At 34.5% G+C, this 15,059-nt stretch overlaps 1 protein-coding gene across 1 annotated transcript in view; it reads right to left on the reverse strand.

Annotated features, from left to right (window-relative positions):
* PREX2 (phosphatidylinositol-3,4,5-trisphosphate dependent Rac exchange factor 2) overlaps nucleotides 1–15,059 on the reverse strand; it is a 304,551-nt gene that overhangs the window by 112,783 nt on the left and 176,709 nt on the right. The window contains exons 24-25 of the mRNA XM_049781797.1: nucleotides 3,739–3,961; nucleotides 2,543–2,750 (exon numbers count right to left, since the gene is read on the reverse strand). Of these exons, the coding sequence (XP_049637754.1) occupies nucleotides 2,543–2,750; nucleotides 3,739–3,961 (431 nt within the window). The remainder of the gene's footprint in view (nucleotides 1–2,542; nucleotides 2,751–3,738; nucleotides 3,962–15,059) is intronic.

Here is a 15,059-nt window from a genome sequence, read left to right on the forward strand (position 1 = left end):
ATGGACATCCCTCAAAAGCTAGAAACTGAGCTGCCATCTAACCCATTAATTTTACTATTAGGGATCTACTCTAGGAACACAAAAACACAATACAAAAAATGCCCTCTGCATTTCTATGTTCAGTGCAGTGCTAATTATAATAGCTATAATTTTAAAACAAGCCAGGTGCTCAACAACAGATAAGTGGCTAAAGGAATTATGGTACATATACACAGTGGAATACTATGCAATCATTAGGAAAAATGAAGTCATGGATGTTGCTTATATACGGTTGGACATAAAGACTATTATGCTGAGTGAAAAGAACCAGAGGGAAAGGGACAGACATAGAATAATACCCTCATTTGTGAAATAAGAGAAAAACAAGAGATAGTATGGTAATAAAACCCAAAGACAATAGAAACAAAGGTCCAGCACAGGGTAGAATGCTTGTCACAAAGAGTGGTGAATATAGCTAGATTAGGGTCTACTAAGGCAATGATAGATGAAACTTATGGCTGTAGAAAAGAACTCATGCCAAAAGTGAAAAACCTAGCAGCAAGGCATCCCTCCATTAACAATAGTGCAAACAACAGTCTCAAAAAAGAAAGAGAGAGAATAGAGAGAGAGAGAGAGAGAGAGAGAGAGAGAGAGAGAGAAGAAAATTGTCTTCCCTAGAGACAGTTGGAGGGGAGAGGGTGAGAGAGAAAAAGAAGATATTGGAGTACAGAAAGGTACATTAGTGAAGGACCGTGTACATTATATGACTGAAACCCAATAATGGGCAATTTTGTAACCATTGTGCCTAAATAAAGCAATTCAATAAAATTAATGGATACCATGACTTACAGAACTATTAAGAATACAGTTTCAGGAATACAATGTTCCATTACTAAATTTGCCACCAGAGTCAGAGTCTCTCCACCAATTTTGCAAGATTCCCTTCTGCCCCCATCCTGACTTGATTCCTTAGCAAAATAACCCTTAACAATATAATTGCTAATTTTGGGTCACATGCTTACAAAAATGTTGATTCTTTTGATTTTGATGTACACTATTAAGTACACAGTAACCTTACATCTACTCTTCAAAATAATCTGTGGCCTTTTTAACCAATGTCCTTATATCATCTCATTTACATGATCACTTCATCCTTGTCTTTCACCACACACCCAATATCCCCCTTACTTCATATTTTCATATCAAGTACAGACCAATGGGTTTGCTATCATTTGTTATCTTCTATTCCTTTATCTTGTTTTTCTATATACCACATATGAGTGAGAGTATAGAGTATTTATCTTCCCTTTCCCTCCACTTAACATTATATTTTCCAATTCAAAACAAGTTGTAAAAAAATTTATGATTTCGGGGCCAGAGCAGTGGTGCAAGAGGTAAGTGCCTTGTCCGCACTAGCCTAGGACAGACTGTAGTTTGATCCCCCAGAATCCCATATGGTCCCTCAAGTCAGGAGCGATTTCTGAGTGCATAGCCAAAAGTAACCCCTGAGTGTCACTGAGTGTGGCCCAAAAACAGAAATAAAGCAAAACAAAACTACATGATTTCATTTCGTGACTGCACAATATGACATGTATAAATATACCCCAGCTTCTTTATTCACTATATTGTTACTGGATACTTGGACTATTACTATATATTGGCTACTGTACTAAGTGCTGCAGTTAATATAGGTGTGTATGTAACTTTACAAATTAATATTTTTGTGTTCTTTGAATAAATGATAAGGAAAGAAATCACAAGTTCACAAGGAGTTTAATTAAAAAAATTTTGAGAAATCTCCATATTATTTACATAAGGACTGAACTCCACAGCATTCACATCAGCAGTGAATAATTCCTTTTAATTACATTCCAACCAATACTGGATGTTTAGTTTCCTTTTATAAATCTTGTGTTGCTTTAACTATACATTATTTCCAGAAATAAATATAAAAAATAATCACATCTCACATGTAGCAAATCATTCAACTGTTAAATTCAAGGAAGAATCAGAGTTGCTATCTTTATTTTTAATTACATTTTTCTATCTTCTCTTAGTTAAAAACCTTCAAATTACTAGCACAGCTATTTGACTTTCTGCTTGGTAGACCATTCCTTTAATCAGAAGTGTAAAAAAAGAAACTGATCACTGGATTCACCAATAAAGATTCTATATTTATTCACTGACCAAATACAGTATGTTAAGAATTTCTTAATATTTTATAGTTTTCAGAAACATTTTCTGGATGTATAATACACTAAATCCACTACCCCTTTTCTAAAAAAAATTATCAACTCAACTGCATTGAGTTGATACTACTTTATAATAATTTAAATCTAATATTATCACACTAAGAACATTTTGTATAATAAATTTTGTTACTCTTTTCTCTTTATTAAATGATCCTTAAAACATTTTATATTTTAATGTATTGAAAGGAATAAAATCTAGTGGTCAGCAAAAATCTCTAAATCTTCTCTATGAAAAAAAATAGCATTCAAAATACATTTTTTATAGGTATTTTATCAGGCCCATTTAAAAGTATCATAAATATAACACTTACTCATCTATTTGACAAACACACATCTCCACCTCTTTCAGTGCAGACTGAAGTTTACCCAGCAGTTTCTGGTAGATATCTTGGTTTTCTAAGTCCTCTTCCTTTAGTAAATAACGAAGACCATTCCCATCCTGCTGTCCCAGAGACAGGCCTGAAGGGGCTGCCATTGTTGTAATTGTGTGTTGAATATATACCATAGGACTCAGCTTCCCTAAAGAGTTAAAATAATCTTAGAGATATATTTACTACATTTAACTCAAAGTAACAGCCCAGTGTAATTCTTTTTATTTTCAGAATTGTATAAAATAAAATGGCAGTTTAACAAGAAACAAAATAGAAGATACAAATACATGGAAATATAGTCTATATTAAAAATTTGAAAGAATTAACAGTTGAAATGTTCATCCTACAGTATGCATAGTGGTTTTAATGTAATCCTTATCAAATGTTCAACAGCATTTTTCACAAAAAATAGACTACATAATGCTATCAATTTTATAAGATTAAAAAATTCCAAATGGACAATGTAATCCTGGAAAAATAATGAACAAAAATGGATCACTGCATTAAAACTGGATAAAAGACATAAAAATGTCCTTGACCATAAAGTCAAATCTCATAAAGTTGTTGACTACAAAACAATTGAGAAATTGCATCTGTGTGCAAGTAATTTTCATGTTGCTATTAAAAACTACTAAAATAAAAATATGCATAAAGTTTATGGGGAATTGGATTGAGGGGTTGAAAGTCTATTTGGAGACAATGTTCTATAATAATGGTGCAGAATGGCATTATGTGCTGGGCAGATGTTCCTCCAATATTTTTCTCCTAGTTATAGGACATTTTCAGATTAATGGTCCTCTCAGAAAATGAGCTATGCCTATCATACATGTAAGGAAGGCCAAACTAATCATTTTTCAACTATAAAGCTCTTGTCTCACATATGTGAAGCCATGAAATTGATCCTCAGAACTGTAATAATCAACAATAAAAATATTCTTTTTTATTATTAAAGTGTTACTTCCACTTTAATTTTATAGTTAAGACATATTTTGTTCAAATAATTACACTGAGATAATCTTTATAAATGTTTAGTTGCTTACATACCAATAAGCTATCAAGTTTTAGGAATACAGGAATAGTTCCTGAGTGCCTATATTTCTTTTCTTAATGAAATAAAGCTCCAAAAGCTAGCATACCTTGTTCAGAAGATTTATTTTCTTTATCATGAGAATTATGTTTCCTACTGTCCAACTGAACTCCAAATGCACTCCCCAGAGACGTTGATGTTTTGGGATAAGAAACTTCCATCACATTAACATGGCAGTTGGTAGGACAAAAATCACTGCTGTGTAAAGGGGAGATTTTTGACTTGGCTTGTTTAAATGTGGGCCAGGCTCTATTCTTTAGTACACGAGAAAACTAAAAATTAAAAAGAAAATAAAAAAGCAGCTGAAAACACAATAATAACTCAATTATTTCATTTCTCTCATTCATAGTGAAATGAAACATATTAAATGGTACCAACTAAAAAGAGTTAAATAAGTTGCTAGAAATGAAATCAATACTTTAAAATCCATATATTCTAAAATATACATATACTATACGGACTGTATATACTTGTGATTCTTCTGAAATTCTGATAAGTTAGGTGCTAAAAGAAATAATTTAAGTGACTTCTACTACTAACAAAGACTCAAGTCCTTAGCAACTGAAAGGTAGCGCAATCAGTAACCTACTACTCCAATATAGAAATTTAATCTAGAAAGTGAAGCAAGATTGCAAAACAGGGTAGCTGTTAACTCAAGGGTAGAAGAAGATGGGATCATATAAATTATTGTCAGAAACACAATCCCAATCTGTCTCAGAGCAATTCGACAAGCATGAAACCCAGAATAGCCAACCATACTTTATTCACCTATAGCCATCAAAAGTGAACAATTGATCAGGATCAGTTGAAGGACAGCTGTGATTTCATATTTTTCCAAATAAGGTGATACTCAGGGATGTACATGACTTTTAATGGCAGTCAGCATCTATTTCTTAAAACCTGGCAATACATTTTCATTAAAAGCTTTTTAATCTTTGTCATGATCTATTCCAGGGCATCATAAAACTATTTCCACTGAAGCTCCATATTCACTTAAGAAATTTTTAACCAACCCTCATTAGATAAGTATACAAAATGGCATGCAAATAAAATGTGAACAAGTAATAAATCATATATATTTATTTTAAAATCACTTCCGTCTTCATTTACACAAACCTATGTATAATTGTAATGCAGTTTAAAAGCTAGAATCTATTACAGTGTTCTTTGACTTTCTCCCACTATGGACAATTCTAACCATGTTTCCTTCCTATGACAACTCCTATCAGTTGAACACTTATCAGGGCACCCTAGTTTTAACCTGTAAGTTCTTATCACAAAGTACAGCTGGCATCTGTCTAATAATTTTTCTCAAATCCTCTTCCCCTCATGTCTTATGCTTTGTCCTCTTATGCACCATCTACTCATGCTCTATCTTTGTACATGATATTTTGCTAAGTTGTATTTTTTATCTTCAGTATCAAAATTATTCCTTTTAGGGCCCGGAGAGATAGCACAGCGGCGTTTGCCTTGCAAGCAGCCAATCCAGGACCAAAGGTGGTTAGTTCGAATCCCGGTGTCCCATATGGTCCCCCGGGCCTGCCAGGAGCTATTTCTGAGCAGACAGCCAGGAGTAACCCCTGAGCACTGCCGGGTATGGCCCAAAAACCAAAAAAAAAAAAAAAATCTTCCTTTTAATTTTCAAACTTGATGAAAACACATTGCATCTTCTTGGCTTTTACTGGTTCGGTGAGGTCAGGCACTCACTAAATTAATGAGACATGGTAATATCTCTGTAGCCCATTTTAGATGGTAAACTCTTTGAGAACATTTATCAATCTGTCTTATGCTTGATGAACAGGAATCTCATAGAAATGAGTTTATTTTTGTTTCAAATCTGAAGAACTCAGAGCATTTCTGTGATGTAATCTTAATAATTAGTTTATTATTAAGTAAGCTACAGTTTTTTTTAAACTGATATAATTAAATAGATAAGGAGCAAATAATTTTAATAGTGTTTTCCTTCATGAAGACATGAAGACTCTAATTAGGGTAGGGAGATAGTAAAGTGATTAGAATATATATATCTTTCATAAGCCTGAACCTGGCTGCATCCTCAAAAATCATATGTTCCTTAATCATTTCAGAGGAAAGGCCTGAAGAGCATCAAGCACATCTGGGGTGATCCATGTGGTCCCTGGCACTGAAAGACACCAGCAATACTTCAGCATCCTGAGATTCTCACACTAAAACTTTAGGTCCAGGTGGCCAAGAGTGGATAGGAATGAGTCCAGACTCTTAACCATTATTTTATGGTAAGAGCAAAAGTAAGAAAAGAGAACTATACTACAATGATGCTATTCTACTAGATTGATGGTAAGTTTGGGCCACTGAAATAAATAAAATTTAAGACTATCATCAAATAGTCTAGTTCTTCTAGTTTAACTTCAAACTTAGAAATGTGTTCTGTGGCTGAGCTCATTGCTAGTACACCATAGGAATATAAATGGAATGAGATTGAAATGGAGAAAACTGTCAAAATTAATCATGAATATAAAGATATATATAGAAAATAGTCTAAAAATCTGAAGAAATGAAGGATTTAGAAAATTCTAAATTTAAAATTCTACATTTTCTAAATGTAATAATTAAGAAACTAGAGGCAGGAGCAATAACACAGTGTACAGTATACTTGCCTTGCAAATGGCCAATAGGCTTACTCAAACAAAAAAAACAAAGGAAAATAAACCAATAAAAAAGTAGAAATAAGACCAAAAAGTCATGAGTTCTGGAAATGTACAGAATACATTTTGAGATAATGTAATATGGTCTTACATAAAAAGCTGATACTTAACTATAAAAGCTTTCTGGAATGCAAATCTAAACTGAAGAAGGTAAGGTATCTGAACTAATAACACAAATGTGCCACTAGAATTCCTGTAATAGTGAACATGTCATCGTTTGAGCAACACCAAATAAACCAGTGAGCTCATTAATATCTGTCCTTGAGAAAATCACAAAGAAAACAAAGGAAAATTCTTTTCCATAAACAAAATGACAATATTGTGGCAGAGAAATGTGCAGAGTACTGGAAAGTTAAATTTGGGTAGACTGTTTTAGATCTATGATAGGTGGCATAGCCCAAACTTACTATTTCTATTTTCATTCAGACATCCAAGACTTCTGTATGTGTTCAGATATCTCTCAACAGAAAGCATTCTAGACATGTCAAGAAGCACCACTGAAGGAAATAAAAATTTCTACTTCCTAAGAGGTACCAATTTCAGGAAGAGACAGTGAAGCAATAGCATTAAAAAGTAAATTATATCACATTAGAAGATAAATGTTCCTCTGTTATTGCTGAATGTAGCCCTAATGTTCTCCCTAAATCATTGGGTGTAACCCTGCCCAGATAAATAATAAAGCCATTACTATTGTGAACAGAGTCCAACCTGAGTGAGTGTTGAGAATGTAAGATTAGGCAAAACTGAATCCAGTAGGTCTGAGCACAAACATTAGGAATAGACAGGAGGTATAAAGACTATGAAATATGATTTTTTCTAGAAGAGAGAAATATAACAGTATCATAAGCCAGAAGAAATAAAAATTTTTGATATCAGGTATATTTATACATAAATTGGCAAGACTAAACAACAGGGCTCCAAAATTTTTAATTTCATAATCATTGACAACAATAACATTTAAAACTATTTACAGGACTTAATGAAAAGTAAAAAATAATTGAAGAAAAAATATTGTTCTGGAGATAGTGGCCTATTTCAATAAGTTTTGAAATTCCATACATATGAAGTTACCAAAGTTTTGGGTTGGAAGGAAGGGACCTGAAGAGAAATTTTATCCACAATGTTCTAATATAATTCATTTTAAAGATGATGTGGAATTGACAAATGCAAAGGCTGGAGAAATAATACAGTAGGTAGGATGCTTGCCTTGCATGTGTTTAACCTGGGTTCAGTCCCTGGCATCCCATATATTGTCCTCTAAGACTACCAGGAGTGATCCCTGAGCACAGAGTTAGGAACAGGTCTTGAGTACTGACTGGTAGGATCCAAAGGTAAAAAACAAAAAAAAAAAAAAAAACAAAAAAACAGATTACATACAAATTAGAACCAGAAATACTCAGAATATTCCAAGAAAAACTCTCCTAATGCAATATTTCTATGTGTAAATATGAACTATGTCATGAAAGCTCATTAAATATTTAGATTGAAAAAGCATCCAGCAAATCCAAAATAAGCACAAGGAGGAAATTATTCTAACGGAGAAGAATGTAGAATTTAAGAGGATCCTAAGGGGAATTTAGGGTGAGACAGTTCATCCAAACAATGTAGAGCTTCACATCCGCTCCCTCACACATTCGGCTCCACAGAGAAAGAATGCCTGCTTAGGATTCATTCTGTCTCATTAGAGATATGCACTTCTCTCATACATGTGCAGAAAAGCATCTGTGGCAAAGACTCTCAGGTTACACTGCAATAACTGCCATAATAGGGGTCTGTCCCTTTAAATGTACTCCCAGGATAACTGTCGTTTGATTGTAGTTGAGAAGTGGTGGTGGTGGTGTATATAACCCCCCAACAGCTCAAGTGCAGGGGTGGTGATGGAGGTAGAGAATGTTGTAATGCTGCTCTTGCTGCAGCTGGCAAGCTATTTCTCCTGGCTGTTCCTCTCAGATGCTGGCTGCATTTCCCGGACAGTTTTGCTGGAAAAACTTGGCTGGAGTGCCCAGTTGCTTCTTCTGATTAAACCCTCTTTCCTGGTCTTCTATCTGACTGAATCCTTGCCCTGGTCCAGTGGTCTTCAAACTATGGCCTGCGGGCCACATATTGTATTTGTATCTGTTTTATTTCTTCATTGCAAAATAAGATATATCCAATGTGCATAAGAATTCGTTCATAAGTTTTGTTTTTACTATAGTCAGACCCTCCAATGGTCTGAGGGACAGTGAACTGGCCCCCTGTTTAAAAAGTTTGAGGACCCCTGCCTGGTCTCTAACCCAGATCTCTCTCTCTCTCTCTCTCTCTCTCTCTAACCCAGATCTCTCTCTCTCTCTCTCTCTCTCTCTCTGCCTAGGGTTTGGCTGTAAGGCCCCTGCCTGGTCTCTAACCCAGATCTCTCTCTCTCTCTCTAACCCAGATCTCTCTCTCTCTCTCTGTCTCTGTCTCTCTGTCTCTGTCTCTCTGTCTCTGTCTCTGTCTCTCTCTCTCTCTCTCTCTCTCTCTCTCTCTCTCTCTCTCTCTCTCTCTCTCTCTCTCTCTATCTCTCTCTGCCTAGGGTTTGGCTGTAAGGCCCCTGGCTTCCTTGACCTGCTTGTTCCCCCATTAAACTCAGTATCCAGAGAAACCTCTCCTGTCAGAGTCATGCCTGATCAGCCTCTGGCAGGAGGTGGTCTTTGGCAATAGACAACAACTAGACAAGAAAACTATTATGATCACAGTGCCCTGGCTATCAAAACTATACTGTGTCAACTGGTTTATCTATTTTTGAAACCTAAAACTTTTTAAAGTCAAAACACAGGGAAAGTCCATTGAGATATCAGTTTCTATGGAGACATTTTTTTTTACACAAAAGAAGGGTGTTTAAAGCTTTCATCTTGAAGACAAATATATAGCTAAGAATAGTTTAAAAGTAAATATGTGGAAAATTAAAATATATATTCACAAATGCTATTGTTTCTGCTGACATTCACAAATATATAAATGGAACTAACCTTCTATGACCTATTAAAGGAACTATCTGAGATCTCTATATCTTTTTCAAATAGGAAAAATATGGAAAACAGTGTCTTGCTACTTTCTAAGCAGGAAGGAATAAAAACCAATAATTCTAAATGCACTAATAATCAAGAAAGGATTTTGAAATGTAGTTTTCAAAGCACTTGGGCTCTCATTTACAAAAAATATTTTCTCATTTATACATGAAAAATAAAAATAACCAAGATAACCTTCTTGAGAACTGATACATAGTCTGCTACTTAAGAGCTATATGACTTTAATCAAGTTTTATTTGGAGGGGTCATTATTATTTTCAGAGAGGGAAGGCACATCTGGCAATATTTAGGGATTGCTCCTGGCTGTGCACTCAGGGAATTACTCCTGGAGATCATATGAAATGCTGGAGACAGAACCAAACTAACTAGTTACAAGGCAAGTACCATAGCTGCTGTATTATGTAGAGTCCATTAAGTAAATTTTAATCTCCCTAAAAGGAATCAAGATAATAATTATTCAGGAAAGAAGCCGGTAATACTTTCTACCCAACTCTGAGTTAAAAATTTCTGAGGTTCCTAGTTGTTATCCCACCCAAAATAGAAGAAACTTTTCATTAAGTAGATTATTTTTGAGAAAATACTCAAGACTTAGAGGAATATATTGTGCCATTGTTTCTAATTTTCCCTCTTGTCTACACTCCAGTGCATCACAATTCATATTTGCATTAGAAACTGAGGATTCACAATTTCTTAATCTGCCACACCAATCTGTGATACAGCTGTATTTTACATCCAACATATAGATAGAATTTATCCTTTTATCTCTATCTCCTGTAGAATTCTACTGGAACCCAAGTAACTATTAATTTGTAACCTGTCAAGTAAAAATGACAACTTCCTATTGAATTTGAATTATCTCCTACCAACATCTTTATTAGATTCTCCCAATATGACTTCCTTATAAATAAATATAATTATTATGTCATGTCAAAATATCACTGAAAAATATTGGGTTTTAAACTGAGATCCATATCCTTTTTTATAACCTTTATGTTTCCAACATATCTCTAAGATCAGTTTCATTTCTATTACTTTTGCCCACTTATGAAATTTCTCTTGACTTGAATCTCCATATATCTCCCCCTTCACTATCACAAATATTTCTAACTTACTGCATAATTTGCTGACAATTCAGTCCACAATGATTTTTCCTTTAAAGAAATCTTGTTATCAGGACCATATTAGTTAGTACATAAGCTATGCAATACAATGATGATAACCAGCTTTACTCAATAGTAACTAGGTGCTTTTTCTTTAGTTTTGAGACACATCTAGTTGTGCTCAAGGTTACTCGGTTCTGAGCTCAGGAATCACTCCTGGTAGGCTTGTGGACCACTTGGGATGCCAAGATCAAACTCAGGTCAGCTATATGCAAGGCAAATGCCCTACCTGCTGTACTAGTGTTTTGGTTCCCTACAGTGGGATTTTAAAGATATGTAAATTAAAATTCTACTGCACTTCTTAGTGGTATATCTTGGGGCAAGTAACATGGCCATTTTTTACAAGATGAAAAGTGTAATGTCTAACAAACAGCACTTTGTTTCTAAGATAATAAAATCTATGTGAGCTGTAACATATCTCAGAAATGCTTAATACTAGAGAGCTGAATTATGCCAATGGTTGTCTTTTATCCAGATATCACTGTCACAAGATCATGATATGAAATGTCATGCCTTTCACTATTCAAGATGGTAACTACTAATCAGTTAAGTGATCAATATTATTATAATTATTACTTATTTGAGTTTTGTTGAGCTTTATTTCAAAATACTATAAGGTGGGAGAACAGGCATCCTCAAGTACTTTGACTTAAACCTCCATTGTCTACTTAAAAAAATGTGTTTGCCATTCTTCTTAGTTCTCCTAACTCATTCCAAGACACACTTGTTTTTGTAAAATTGAGGCCTTGACCTATACAATTAGCTTTCATTAAAAAAAAATTAGCAATAACTGTCACAGTTTTTAAAATGTTGTTCTCTGTGGTACATATACACAATGGCTATGCAGCCATCAGGAAAGATAAAGTCATGAAATTTTCCTATACATGGATGTACATGGAATCTATTATGCTGAGTGAAGTAAGTCAGAGGGAGAGAGAAAGACACAGGATGGTTTCACTCATCTATGGGCTTTAAGAAAAATGAAAGACATTTTTTTTTTTGTTTTTTTAATATAATTTTTATTTTGATCATAGTGGCTTACATATTGTTGACAATAATATTTTAGGTACATATTTACATAAAATCAGGGGGGATTCCCATTTTTAACAGTATCTCAGAGACAAGAGAGATGAGGGCTGGTAGGGGCAGCTCATGACATGAAGCTCATCACATAGAGTGATGAGTGCAGTTGGAGAGATGACTACACTGAAAACTATCATAACAATGTGAATGAATGAGGGAAGTAGAAAGCCTGTCTCGAGTACAGGTGTAGGGGGTGGGGAGGAGGGGGATCTGGGAAATTGGTGGTGGGAATGTTGCATAGGTGAAGGGGGGTGTTCTTTACATGACTGTAATCATACAACTATAATCATGTTTGTAATCACGGTGTTTAAATAAAGATAATTATAAAAAAACAAAGTACATACATTATAAACAAACAAAAATTTAGATAACCTAACTATATCTTTAATACAAATAATATATTTTTAGAAATTAGATTATAAAAAAATTAAAAAATAAAATGTTGTTTCTATAACAGGGATATATCTATGGACTCTGTTCTAGATTTCTTAGTATCATCACAATAAAATACAATGTGATGCTGTATTTGTCAGACTCAGAAAAGATATATTTTGTCAAAACTCTGAGAAAATCTATATTTCTCATAATTAGCTTGTCTGTGTCACAGGAATGCTGATAAATATGTAGTAGTGTTTCCCTTTATTTTCATTTTGATAAAGCTAAAGAGCAAATCTGGTATCATATATTCACAACTAAATACAGTAATCTTAGGACCTGCTTACAGTTTTCTCCAATTGGTCTATTTTAGCTACATATTTTAACTACATTTTCTATAAATGCACTTGTTAGTCTTTCTCTAATATCCATTGCTTGCTTCTTCTTTTTCCAAAATTTCCCTGTGACTTTGATGGGCACATAGGCTCACAGCTTAAGATAATTTTTCTTAGATACCTTATCACAGACTAATGGAATCTAAATAGAATTGATGTGAACAACTTATGGGTCATTAGCTCAAAGAAAATTCTACTTACTTCCTCTTTGCCTGACTGCACTACCTAGTGAAGTACCTAGAAAGTCACCAAACTCCACTCCTCTAAAGTTAACACATTCACATTACTAAGAAATCAACTTTTTAACTTGTGTCATTTTTTGTTTTGGTGGCCACAACCTGTTCTGGAGCTACATCTGATTTTGTGCTCAATGATCATTTATGGCCCTGCTCAGAAGAATACAAGCAGTGTCAGGAAATGAACAACAGCCACAGCTGCATAATGATCAATGCCTTATCCTCTGTATTACCTCTTTGACCTCCCCATATCTGTTTTATGATTTTTTAAAAAAATCCAATTTCCTGGGGCCAGAGGGATAGCATAACAATAGGGTGTTTGCCTTGCATGTTGCCCAGGACAGACCTGCGTTCAATCCCCAGCATCCCATATGGTCCCCCAAGCCATGAGCGATTTCTGAGCACATAGCCAGAAGTAACCCCTGAGCAGCACTGGGTGTGGCCAAAAAAAGCAAAAAAGAATAATCAATTTCCTTCATAATAAAATCTAGTCCTAATTTTTTATTACAACGTTTAACTTAAAATTTATTTCTTAGAAAAATCCAAAAGAAAATGATGGTGTACATAGTGATCGCTTGCCATTTTGAAAATGAGAATTTTGCATAGATCCAGCTCTAAGAAATGATTCTCATTTCAAAATGTTTAAAGGGAAAAGGAGAGTCTGAATTGTATTTTATTTAAAGCTTTTGCTTTTTACTTTGAAAGCATTGCCATATCTTAAAGAGAAAAGAAAAGTAAAGAGAAAGAGTCTTCTCATTTTCTACTTCCACAGGCACATTCATGGTCTTTCCATAGGTAAAATAGAAGAAGAAAATTCATGTCACAGAAAGTTGAGTAACAGATGCTAGAATAAAACTGATTCTGAATATCATTCTTCCTCACATGAATGAAAGCTATTTTCTAAAGGGATGAAGAGAAATAGAACATGGGTTAAGATGGAGATGGAGTGATAAAATAAGAGTTAAGGTATTCTTCTTGTATGTGGCTAAACTTGTTCCATCCATACCCAGAACTACAATAAGTCCCTTAAACACTACCAGAAAGGATCAATGAGCATATATGTGGCTCAAAACTCAGTCCCTCCCCAAAACAATGATGTTAGTAAGATTCAACTTAACAAGCCAAATGCTATTTTAAGAGTATAGGACAAAAAAATGATTCCTCTTCCTCTTGCATCACTTCCTCTTGAAGTGTCCAATATTGAAGTTCCTTGGTCTTTAAATCATCAGATATAACTGGGCATACATGGGATAAATTTTGGTAATTATATACAAGAACTGTAAAGTATGTATATTCATATAGTTAACTCATATGCATCAACACTAAGGTAAGTAATATCTAGTATGATCATGTCAAATGTTATATATGCCTCATTTTGAGTGATGGAAGGAAGAAAGGAAGGTAAGAAGAAAGAAAGAAAGGAAGGAAGGGAGGGAGGGAGGGAGGGAGGGAGGGAGGAAGGGAGGAAGGAAAGAAGGAAGGAAGGGAGGGAGGGAGGAAGGGAGGAAGGAAAGAAGGAAGGAAGGGAGGGAGGGAGGAAGGGAGGAAGGAAAGAAGGAAGGAAGGGAGGGAGGGAGGAAGGGAGGAAGGAAAGAAGGAAGGAAGGGAGGGAGGGAGGAAGGGAGGAAGGAAAGAAGGAAGGAAGGGAGGGAGGGAGGGAAGGAGGGAGGGAGGAAGGGAGGAAGCACCCTATCAAGTGATATATTTTGTAGATCAATTTTATTTAACAACACTCTCCTGGACTAATAGCTTCCTACTTGTCTCTATGTCTTATGAGGATTCAGTATAATCTTTCAAATATCTAAATGAGATGACTTTCAACCTTCTATTCAATCGTTTCACATTCATATAAAAAGAAAAAGAAACCTTCCAATGATCCTAAAAATATTGTCTCTTATGAATGACCATTGCAAATGTTTCCTACCTGAAAACTGATCATTGCCCCCAACACCCATCTTAATTTTCTTTCTTCCTTTGGGATTCAGAACCAACAACTCTTTCTTCTAATCCACTCTACCACCCACACCCACTCTCAATCTAAATAGAGTTCTGATTGTCATTAAAATACAAACTCTGCATTTGATGACTGAAACCCAACTACAAATATTGTTTAACCATGAAGCTTAAATAAAAAAATTATTATTACTTTAAAAATACAAATTCAATTTTCTCTCAACAATTAATTTTAATTAAAAATACAAATTTTGTTTTCTCTCAACATTCAACCTATTCAATATATTCAAATATCAGAGTTTGGGCCCAAGCACCCCAGGCTGTTATACAATATAAATGAATAAAAATAAATTTTCATGAACTTTCAGACTGTAGGCTTTCTGTTCCCTCTATTTTAAAAAGGGAAGATTAAAATTATTAATGTGATCTAAAACTTG

The sequence above is a fragment of the Suncus etruscus genome, chromosome 10, assembly GCF_024139225.1.
Source record: "Suncus etruscus isolate mSunEtr1 chromosome 10, mSunEtr1.pri.cur, whole genome shotgun sequence".
In the NCBI taxonomy this organism is placed as follows: domain Eukaryota; kingdom Metazoa; phylum Chordata; class Mammalia; order Eulipotyphla; family Soricidae; genus Suncus; species Suncus etruscus.